The sequence below is a fragment of the Petaurus breviceps genome, unplaced genomic scaffold, assembly GCF_028583685.1.
Source record: "Petaurus breviceps papuanus isolate PSGF00001 unplaced genomic scaffold, PetGlider_PUasm1.0 188, whole genome shotgun sequence".
Classification (NCBI taxonomy): Eukaryota; Metazoa; Chordata; class Mammalia; order Diprotodontia; family Petauridae; genus Petaurus; species Petaurus breviceps.
In genome coordinates, this window is record NW_027185804.1 from 42950696 (window position 1) to 42962050 (window position 11355).

Genomic DNA, 11355 nt, shown 5'->3' on the forward strand with positions numbered 1-11355 from the left:
CCCTTCTGGAGAAATAATATTCTCTGTCATTAATTGCAGCCATTTGATATCTTATTCTCTTGGAGACATACTGAAAATTGATCCCTGAATACCTTTAAAAAATGGGTTTCCACCATCTTGGGATTCTTCAAGTTCAGGGGATCTTCCCCCCCTTCATCTTCCTAGTATCATTTCCCCTTTTGCAAATAGAACAACATGTACTAAGGTGTTAGCATTCAAATGTCATAATCAGCTTTGAAATGTTGGCAGATCTACTGCATTTCCACCTTTCTTATAGAATCACAATCTCACTTTCAACTCCTATGTTCTCCATAACCTGCTTTCTGTGGGATTATCTGAACTTAACACCAAATTCAATTCCTTTTTTGCAGAGCTTCATTATGTCTGACCTCTATACACACACATACACACACACACAGAGTTGACCAGCCCTTCTTAAAAATTCTCTTCTTCTTTGACTTTCATGTCACCTCTCTTTCCATATACTCTCACTGTGTGTTTACCCTGTTTTTTTTTAAGTTTTCTTTGAGATCTGATCATCTATCCCCTCTGCCCAACATTTGAGTGTCCCAAATCTCCATCCTGAGATTTTTTTTTTCACATGAGTTAACATTCCTTTCCCCTCTCAGTCCTATCTTCCTTCAGGACTCAAAGCAAATAACATTTTCCTCCATGAAACCTTCTTTGGTCTTGTATGGCCATTATTATTTATCCCCAACTTCTCCAAGTTCCTTGTATTTTCTTGTATGTCCATGTGTTATACCCTCCAGAAGGTTAGAAGCCCACTATGGCAAGGATGTTTTCATTGTTGACTTTGTGTCCCCTGTGCCTAACACAGTAGATTGAATATAGAAGGGGATTGATAAATATATGTTGAATTTGAAGTACTGCCAACATCACAGAGGTCACATCCATTAATTAGTTGAGGGCTGTTGCAAACATCAGAAACTGGTCCAGCTCAGTTGGGAGACATCTCTACCAAAGATCTGAAAGTGTCTGATTCAACATTGGGTTTTGCCAGAAGTTTTCAATCATCTATCATAGTTCCATAGGTTTTGTTCAAACTAAGCTCCTTGAAATTTGCTGAGAGGACATCAATTGTGATTGGGTAACTCAGTCACAGGCAAATTTAGAAAGCAAGGAGAATTATCAGTAGCAATTAAAGAATAAAAAGAAATCAAAGAAATCAAATTAGGCGAGGAGAGACTAAGCTATCACTCTTTGCAGATGATATGATGAAATACTTAGAGAATCCTAGAGAATCAAGTAAAAAACTACTTGAGACAATAAATAAATTTGGCAAAGTTGCAGGATATAAAATAAACCCACATAAATCCTTGGCATTCTTATATATTTCTAACAAAATCCAAAAGCAAGAGATAGAAATAGAAATCCCATTTAAAATTACTATAGACATTATAAAATATTTGGCAATCTACCTGCCAAAACAAACTCAAGACCTATATGAACACAACTACAAAGCACTTTTCACACAAATAAAGTCAGATCTAACTAATTGGAAATACATCAATTGCTCGTGGCTGGGTCAAGCTAATATAATAAAAATGGCAATTTTACCTAAAGTAAATTACATATTTAGTTCCATACCAATCAATCTACCAAAAAATTACTTTATAGAGCTAGAAAAAAATAGTAACAAAATTCATTTGGAAGAACAAAAGGTCCAGAATATCAAGGAATTAATGAAAAGAAATGCTAGGGAAGGTGGCCTAGCCATACTAGATTTTAATCTGTATTACAAAGCAGCAGTCATCAAAATTACTTGGTACTGCCTGAGGAATAGAGTAGTGGATCAATAGGTTGGGTACATGAGACTCAGCAGTCAATGAGTATAGTAATCTTCTGCTTGATAAACCCAAAGACCCCAGTTTGGGGGATAAGAACTCATTATTTGACAAAAACTACCGGGAAAACTGGAATATAGTATGGCACAAACTGGGAGTAGATAATTATCTAACACCATATACCAAAATCAAGTCTAAATGGGTGCATGTTCTAGGTATAAAGGCTGATACTATCAACAACCTGGGAAAGCAAGGAATAGTTTACTTGTCAGATTTATGGAGAGGGGAAGACTTTATGACCAAACAAGAAATAGAGAGCATTATAAAATGCAAAATGGATAATTTTGATTACATTAAATTGAAAAGCTTCAGTACAAACAAAGCCAATGTAACCAAGATTAAGAAGAAAGTTGAGGGGCATCCAGGTGGCTCAGCGAGTAAGAGTGCCGGCCCCAGAGTCAGGAGACCTAGGATCAAATCCGGACTCAGATACTTAGCACCACACCCAGAAATAACTGTCTGTGTAGCCTTGAGCAAGTTACTTAATCCTGATTGCTTCAAAAAAAAAAAGGAGAAGAAAGTTGAGGAGTGCCTAGGTGGCACAGTGAGTAAAGTGCCGGCTCCGGAGTCAGGAGGACCCGGATTTGGTTCCGGCTTCAGACAATTAACACACACACACACACACACACACACACACACACACACAAACTAGCCGTGTAACCTTGGGCAAGTTACTTAACCCCAATTGCCCTCCAAAAAGGCAAAAAAAAAAAAGAAGAAAGTGGAAAATTGAGAAAGAATTTTTACAACCAATGTCTCTGATAAAGGCCTCATTTTTAAAATATACAGAGAATTGAGTCAAATTTATAAGAATACAAGTCATTCCCCAGTTGAAAAACGGTCAAAGGATATAAACAGGCAGTTTTCAGAGGAGGAAATTAAAGATATCTACAAGCACATGAAAAAAATGCTCCAAATCACTATTGATTAGAGAAATGCAAATCAAAACAACTCTGACATACCACGTTTCACCTGTCAGATTGGATAAGATGACAAAACAGGAAAATGACAAATGCTGAAGAGGATGTGGAAAATTTGGAACACTTATGCATTGCTGGTGGAATTGTGAACTGATCTGGAGAGTAATCTGGAGCTATGACCAAAGGGCAAAAAATAATTGCATACCCTTTGACCCAGCAATACCATGTCTAGGGCTGTATCCCAAAGAGATCATAGAAGTAGGAAAAGGACCTGTATGTACAAAAATATTTATAGCAGCTCTTTTTGTGGTGGCAAAGAATTGGAAATTAAGGGGATGCCCATCAATTGGGGAATGGCTAAACAAGTTGTGGTATATGAATGTAAGGGAATACTATTGCGCCATAAGAAACGAAGAGCAGACAGTCTTCATATTTACCTGGAGAGGCTTATACGAACTGATGCTGAGTGAGAAGAGCAGAACCAGGAGAAATCTGTACATAATTACAGACACAACATATGTGTGATGACCAGCTTTAATAGACTGGACTCTTCTCAGCAATGCAGGGTTATAAGACAACTCCAAAAGACTCATGATGGAGGGAGATGTCTACATTCAGAGAAAGAACCAGAAAGAACAGAGTTTGAATGCAGATTGAAGCACATTACCTGCTCTCTTTCTTTTTCTTGTTTGGTTTTGTTTTCTCTTTCCCATTGTTCATTCCATCCATTACAATCCTTCTTTATTACCTGACTAATGTCTAATGTGGAAGTATTTGCATATCCTGTACTTGACTGCATGCCGCCATGGTGGGGGAGGGGTCAGGGAGAGGGATGGGGAGAAAATTTGAAACTCAAGGGAATGTGGAACCGAATCTTGTAAACTAAAAGTAAACAAACAAATTAATAAAAAAAAATTAAAAAGAAAGCAAGGAGAAGCATTAGGTGAGTGAATAACAGAGCATGGGCGGTACTTGCTCTTCTGCCATTATCCAACATATTTATGTATCCATAAAGGAAAAGTTGGTCTCTTTCTCTAGCAGAAAGGAAATGGCGTTGGTGTAATTCACCTATATTCTCTACTTTATTAAGAATTCAGTTTTCTTGGCGGCTAGGTGGTGCAGTGAATAGAGCACCAGCCCTGGAGTCAGGAGGACCTGAGTTCAAATCCAGCCTCAGAAACCTAACACAAAAACTAGCTGTGTGACCTTGGGCAAGTCACTTAACCCCAATTTGGTTAAATTTCAGTTTCCCTTAAAGGAATGTAGAAATATGCACAGCGTGCTACAGTGGAGAAACTGTTGAATTTTTTTCAAACAGATGACATGGGTTTAAATCTTGGCTCTGCTTCTTTTGACCTGTGTGACTTTAGACAACTCTGGGCCTCAGTTTCTTCATCTGTAAAATGAGACAGTTGAAGTAAATGACATCTAAGTTTCCTTTCAGCTCTAAAACTGTGATTCCATAACTCTACACGCTTCAAGAAAGAAACAAAAAAGTACATAAAAAGATAAAACAGTATCCCAACCCATATAACCATTTTTGAGAGTTGAGAGGCAAGAGAAGGGCTTCTGTTTACTTGAAGGCATTTACTAAGTATCAGACTCTTTCATAGATAAGGGAGGCTTATGCCACTGCCCTGCTCCCAACACTGGGAACCTTCACTATTTCCAGGGTCCATCATGTTATTTGGTAATCAAATCTTCGTTTTAAGCACCAATTCAGTGCATATTTTTACACAACAAATTAGTCTGACACAAAATCATCTGTAAAAGACTTTTAATCAAAACAAGCTATAAAGAAAAATTAAGGATACTGAAGTAGCCACAACACACACCCAAGTGTTTCTTATCAGGAAACACAAATTCACTCACAAGAAGGTTTCAACCCAAGATCTAAGAGCTTTGTTGAAATTACTATTCCTCTCCTCTTGTCAAGGGGGTTTTATTATCTTCCTCTTCTGTTGGGAGATAGGAATTTCAGAGAGGTGTCCTTAGGACTCCCCACACTACCATATTAACATGCACTATTCATAGACATTCAAACCCTTTTAATCTGAGGGCCAGGGTTCAAATCCCTGTTTGGTTGGAAATTGCTTTGAAAGGTAGGATAGCGTAATAGTTTCAGTACTGGAGTCAGGAAGATCTTACTTTGAACCCTTCCTGTAATACTTATTAGGCATATGATTCTGGGTAAATCACTTAATTTCTCTCTGATTCTTGCAGCTCTGCTTCTGACTCTGTGGACTGCAGCCATGGCTCAGCTTCCTTCTGGCCCTGAGAGTTCCCTCCACCCCAAGATGCCTTCTCTCTTAGTGAGCTCCTCCCAGAATGTCCATTTTGAGGCTAAGCCCACTCCAGCCATCTTTCATTCCTTCTGCTTCTGGCTCTTCAGACTTTCCCACTATATCCAGGTACTTCCCCTTAGCCGAGATGTTTCCATTTTTCTATGTGTCACTAAGTATCTGTCATTAGAATATAAGTTCCTGGAGAGCAAAGGCTGTCTTTTTTTAACCTGGATTTGTAACCCTGATGCTTAGCACTATGTTTGGTACATAGTAAGTGTTTAATTAGCTTTTGTTGACTTGACTTGACTCAATTACCTTACATATAAAATGAGTGGATTGGATTTGGTGACCATTAAAGTCCTTTCCAACTCTAAATCTATGACATTATGAAATGCTCTGATCTCAGGAACTGCCTCTTCTGTGTGTGTCAATGTCAAGACCAAGTGGCCAGAGGCTCCTCATAATCCACTTCTTTTCAAAGCATCAGTCCCAAATCACCTCTGTATCATATCTGTGGCATGGTACAGCCAAGTCCCAAAGGCTTTCTTTTTCAAAGGAAATGGACCATTGGTTTCCATATTGAATCCCATGTCAGTAAAGAAATGATTTCTATTGCTTCAAAGCGTCACCTCCTTTACTTAAAAAGTTCCTCAGGTTACTAGGGACATAAGTGACTTGTCCAGTGGGGTCACATAACCAGTGTGTTTCATAAGCAGAACTTGAGTCCAGGTTTCCTAACTTTGAGAACAGCTCAATACCACTACTCTGCCATGCTAACTCTCCTAATTATTATACACCTTAATCCCTTAGTAGTTAAGTTTGAAAACAACTATAATGATGATGATAATGGGAATTCTACTCTAGGAGACTCAGCTCTAACTGAAGGAAAGCAGATAATGCTCACTGTTCCTCCCCTGAGGCCAGGGATACTCAGGAGAGTGGATCCCAAGTCCATGGCCTGGTTAATGTATATCTGCATCAGGGGCACTACAGGGATGTCATCTGAAGATGCCAATCAGGCTGTCCCCAATATAAACAGGGAAACCCAAAGCAACATCACTTCCTCTGAAATGAATCCAATCTCCCATTATTCTTAATGAGAAGTGACTGTTTCAGTATCTTGGGAGAATAAGGCTGAGGGGCCAGTGTGGGAGAGACAGAGAAACTGGTATAAGATTGGGTGGAATTTCTTCCTCAGTGAAGTAAGAGTGAAAAAGGAGTATGTGCTTTATAACCTGTCCCTCTTTTATCCTTTTCATAATTGATTTTGATATTTTAGCCTTGTGTTTTTATATGAATTTTATTAACATTTTGTGTTTTCCTATATCCTTGGTATTTTAATCAGTTTAGCCTAACATCTTCACTTTAATTTGAGAATCATAGTCCTCCTTACTATATTAGCTCAATTTAACCATGAAGATTGAATATCTACCCATGTATTTAGTTCACTTATTTGATTACGACGATATCTAGTTGGCTTCATATAAATTTGGTGTGTACTGGTAGGCTACTTCCCGGATATTTAAAATGTTACTACTTTAAATGTTGTCTTGTACCAGTTTGTCTTTTAGATTTTTATCTAAAAGTGATATATATAGTGATATATATATATATAAATGCTGATTTTTTGTGTGATTAAAAAAATAAAAGGAGTATGAAGTAATGCCTATGGGATGAGTGGGGTAGGACTTCTCATATTCTGGAGTAGTTGACTGACCCTCAGGGAAACAAACAAGCCCAGGAATCAAATGATCTAAGTAGAATCCAACCTATATGGTGTATAAAGTTGTTCTGAAATTTTAAAATGCTTTACCAACAAGAGCTAGTATATGTAAAGGACTTTGCAAAGTTAAACTACTTGATAAATGGCAATGATAAGCATCATTAGGGTTTAGATTTGGAAAGACCTTAGAAATCACTTTGTACAACCTGCACATTTGAGGATACTATGGCACAGGAGGTTAATTCATGTCAACAAATATTATTCCAATATGTATCAGGTGCAATACAAGAGATGCAAAGACTGAACATGTGTGTATGTACGCACTCATCATAGTAATAGTCAAATGCTACCTACTTCTAGGTGATGCAGTGGAGAAAACACTGGGCCTGGAATCAGGAAGAACTGAGTTCAAATCTGATCTCAGATTCTTACTAGATGTGTGACCCTGGCCAAGTCACTTACCCCCTATTTTTGCCACTTCATCATCTGTAAAACAGGGACACACTAGAGAAGGAAATGGTAAGCCACTCCAGTGTCATTGTCAAGAAAACCCCACATACAAAGTCCATGGGGTCATATGGAGCCCAACACAACTGAATGACTGAGTACATACTTTTGTAGGTATTATACAACATGGTGTACTTGATAGTAGTCATAGAAATATTACGTACAGCAGGGAAGGAGTGACGGGGAAATAGATGAGATCCAGACAAAGAGCTATAAGCATTGAGGAGGGTTGAAGATACTTGCAGCAAGAAGAATGGGGAGAAATCTGTGGAGAAGGTGGCTCATGAAATGAATCTTGAAAGAAGGTAAGGATTCTGAAAGATCACATATAGATAGAGCACATTCTAGGCACTAGGGCCTGGTGTATATGCATGGAAATGAAAGATGGAAGGTTGATTTGGGAGGAAACAAGCAGCCCAATATCTCTGGAATGTGAAATATGTGAAAGAGAGTACTGTGAAATAAGGCTGAATTGGTAGGATGGAACCAAATTGTGGAGGACCTTAAATACATCAGTCTAAGGAGTTTGTGGACTAGAGGTAATTGGGAGCCACTGAACGATCTTGAGAAGAGGAGTAAAACAGTTGGACCTCTGCTTTGAGCAAATTATTTTGGCAGTGACAGAAAACAAGCATTGAAGAAAAGACCCATTGGAAGTAGCAAAAACTAATTAAGAAGCAATTACCATAGTCCAGGCTAGAGAGAATAAGGGCCTGAACTATGTCACTAATTTGAGACACTAGAGTAGATGTAATTGACATAATGGTAGAACTGACAGAAGGAGTGAGGGGTTGGGGTGTGGGCAGCAGAATAGAGATCACTGGAGCTATCTATGGATGCCAGCAAACAAGAGGCCAGACTAACAATAGGTGCAGTTTTCAGGTACTTTTGTAGTTTGGAATGGGATGTCCCAAACCTGAATAGTGAACATCTCTGCAATTATTTCTTTCCTTTGGTCTGTCAAGAATATTTATAGTTGTTTTCATAAATCATCTCTGTATTGGTAGGTTAATACCTAGGTATTTGGATTTCTTATGACAATGGAACATCTTGTTTCTCTTCCTTTCAATGGCCTTTGCATATGTTTTAAATGGAATTTCTCTTATTATTGTTTCTTCCTGGTTTTTATGAGTACTGTGTTAGTGAGTTCCTGGTTTTTGAGAGACAATGAAAAATAACTTGTGAATTTATTTTGTCTCTGACAAGCTTGCTAAAGCAATTAATTGTCTCATTTAGTTTTTCACTGATCTCCTCAGGTTTCCTAAAGATAACACCTTGTCATCCTCAACTTGGGATATTTTGTCTCTCCTTTACCAGTGTTTACACTTGCAATTTTGTTCTTTTCACATTGCTAAAGATAGCATTTCTCTATGTCAAATAATAGTGGGGGAATTTTTATAACTCATTTAAACAACACTTAAAATTTTACAAGACATTGTCCTCGAAACTCTGTGAGATGATAAATACTGGCAACCCAATCACCTTATTACAGATATAGAAAACTAAGTCTGCGAAAGGTTAAGTAATTTTCTTATTTTTCCACAGGTAAGAAACAGAGACTGAGACCAAATATGAGCCTAGGTCTTGTGATTACACTTTCTGGGCTTGATTCACAGTTCCATTCTGCCAAACCTGTGGTAACCTTATAAAACCAAGCTCAGCATGGGAAAGAAGATATAAGAGCATGAAATGAAAGATAATTTCATTTCTAATTCTAGATCAATAATCTCCTTCTGGTCCTTCTCTCTGTATTCTTCTCTTCTTCAGATGATATAAAAGACATGGCACAAGGAAATGGCACCACGGTGACTGAGTTCATTCTACTGGGATTTGCAGTTCGCCAAGAAGTGCAGTACGTCCTTTTCCTTGTGTTTCTGGTCATCTATGTGACATCTCTAGTGGGTAATGTTGGTATGATTCTGCTCATCAAGTGTAATTCGCGCCTTCACACCCCCATGTATTTTTTCCTCCAACACTTGGCTTTCGTTGACCTGTGTTATACTACTGCTATCACTCCCAAGATGTTATTGAACTTCCTCGTTTCCACCAAATCTATCTCTTTCTCAGGGTGTCTACTGCAATTGTTAGTTTATGCTACATTTGCCACAATTGAATGTTACCTCCTTTCCGCCATGGCCATAGATCGTTATGTGGCCATCTGTAACCCATTGCACTATGCAGTGGTCATGTCGCCGAGGGCCTGTGTCCAGTTACTCACTGGATCTTATTTCATGGGATCCCTCAATGCCTCTGTACACACAGGTTTTGTCTTTTCATTGTCCTTCTGCAATTCCAACACCATCAATCACTTCTTTTGTGATGTGCCCCCAATCCTTGCCCTTTCCTGTTCTAGTATTGATGTTAATGTCATGTTGTTAGTAGTCTTCGTGGGTTTTAATCTGTCTAGCACGTTACTGGTTGTGTTCTTCTCTTATCTTTATATCCTGGCTGCCATCTTGAGGATGCCTTCTGCTGCAGGAAGGCACAAAGCTTTCTCTACTTGTGCCTCCCATCTGACGGCTGTCATTATTTTCTACGGGACTCTGTCTTACATGTATTTACTGCCTTCTTCCAGTGAATCCCAAGAGAATGATAAAGTTGCCTCTGTGTTTTATGGCATTGTGATACCCATGTTGAATCCCCTGATCTACAGTCTTCGGAATAAAGAAGTCAAAGAGGCCATGAAAGTTATAGGAAGGAGTTGCTTGTGAGTCAAGACTTGCATTCCAATGAATTGCTTAAGAAATGCATCTGCACAAAGGACATTCATCCTATCTCCCTTCTTTGGCAGCCAAATGAGATAGCAGAGAGAATGTTGGGCTTGGAATCAGGAAGACCTAAGTTCGAGACCATCTAAGACATTTGCTAGCTGTGTGTGACTCTGAACAAGTCACTCAACCTCTCTTAGTCTCAGTTTTCCCATCTATGAAAAAAGGATAATAATATCATCTGCCTCCAAGGGTTGTTGTGAGACTCAAATAAAAGAGTCTTAGAGTGCAATACAAATATTACGTGTTGTTGTTGCTTTTAGTTGAAATCTCAGCTATGGGAGAATGTGACAAACAACATAAAAAAAAACTTTAAAAGACTTGTGGGGATGTTAGAGAAAGACTTCTAATAGTGTCTAAAATATATTTACTACTATCTCCCCAGTTTTAATGTAATCATAACAATAATAAACCATCAGATTTGGCTAATGTTTCTCCTACAGTAGGAGGAAGGGTAGCACAGGCCCCTATAACAGTAGGCATTTAATAGATTCTTATTTAATTGACTTAAACTGAACAGGTAAGGAGAGGCTATGGTTCTGCCTGATACTCTGAAGGGCCTCCCAGAAACCTCATAATTGTGACATTTGGGGCTTTCCACTCCAATCTGTAGCAATGCTAAGCAAACAGACACCAAGGCTTCTTTTCATTTAGACTTCCTTATGGGTGAGGAATAGCTTTGCCATGAGTACACATCAACAATATTAATAAGCTGGTAGAGGACCTTACCTAGAAATAAGAGAAGAAACTGTTTTAAGCCCCCTCCAGTCATGTAAACCTATTAACTGACTTTAAAATGAGACATTTCTGATCTGTTCATTAAAATCCATTGCCTATGGATGTCTAATTCTCTTCTCTGGTGGGGCCAGGGCAGCAGTAGACTCCTGCCAACAATTCTGGGGACTCCTGCTTGCTCTTCTGCCAAGCAAAGACATGTCTTGGCTGGGTATTACAGATGGTATTAACCAGAGATGGACAAACTATCCCCACATGCAACCCCTTCCAATAAAAGCCACTGACTGGAATCCTAGTAAAAGGACCAGTGGGGCCAAGCACAGCCCACACCCCACTTCCATTCCATTCAAGGCAAAAACAGTTGTGTTAGGAAGCAGCTAAAAGGCATAGTAGAATATAAGATTAGAGTGAGGAAGACTTGAAATCAAATCCTAACTTGGCTCTTTTCTTAGCTGTGTAACCCTGCTCCAATCCTTTCACCTCTCTAAGCCTTTCTCTCTATCTGTTAAATGGGGATAATAATATAACATCTCTAAGAGGGTTGTTGTAAGA

General features: G+C 38.7%; 1 protein-coding gene across 1 annotated transcript; it reads left to right on the forward strand.

Annotated features, from left to right (window-relative positions):
* Positions 1-8839: 8839 nt before the first annotated feature.
* Positions 8840-10011, forward strand: LOC138163650 (putative olfactory receptor 5AK3). The gene has a single exon (XM_069091081.1). It carries the CDS (start codon positions 9082-9084, stop codon positions 10009-10011), a length of 930 nt encoding a protein of 309 aa, XP_068947182.1. The 5' UTR covers positions 8840-9081.
* Positions 10012-11355: the final 1344 nt, after the last annotated feature.

What these genes read in the sequence shown, in the direction of transcription:
- LOC138163650 (XM_069091081.1), top strand. Translation starts at nt 9,082, where the DNA reads ATGGCACAAGGAAATGGCACCACGGTGACTGAGTTCATTCTACTGGGA.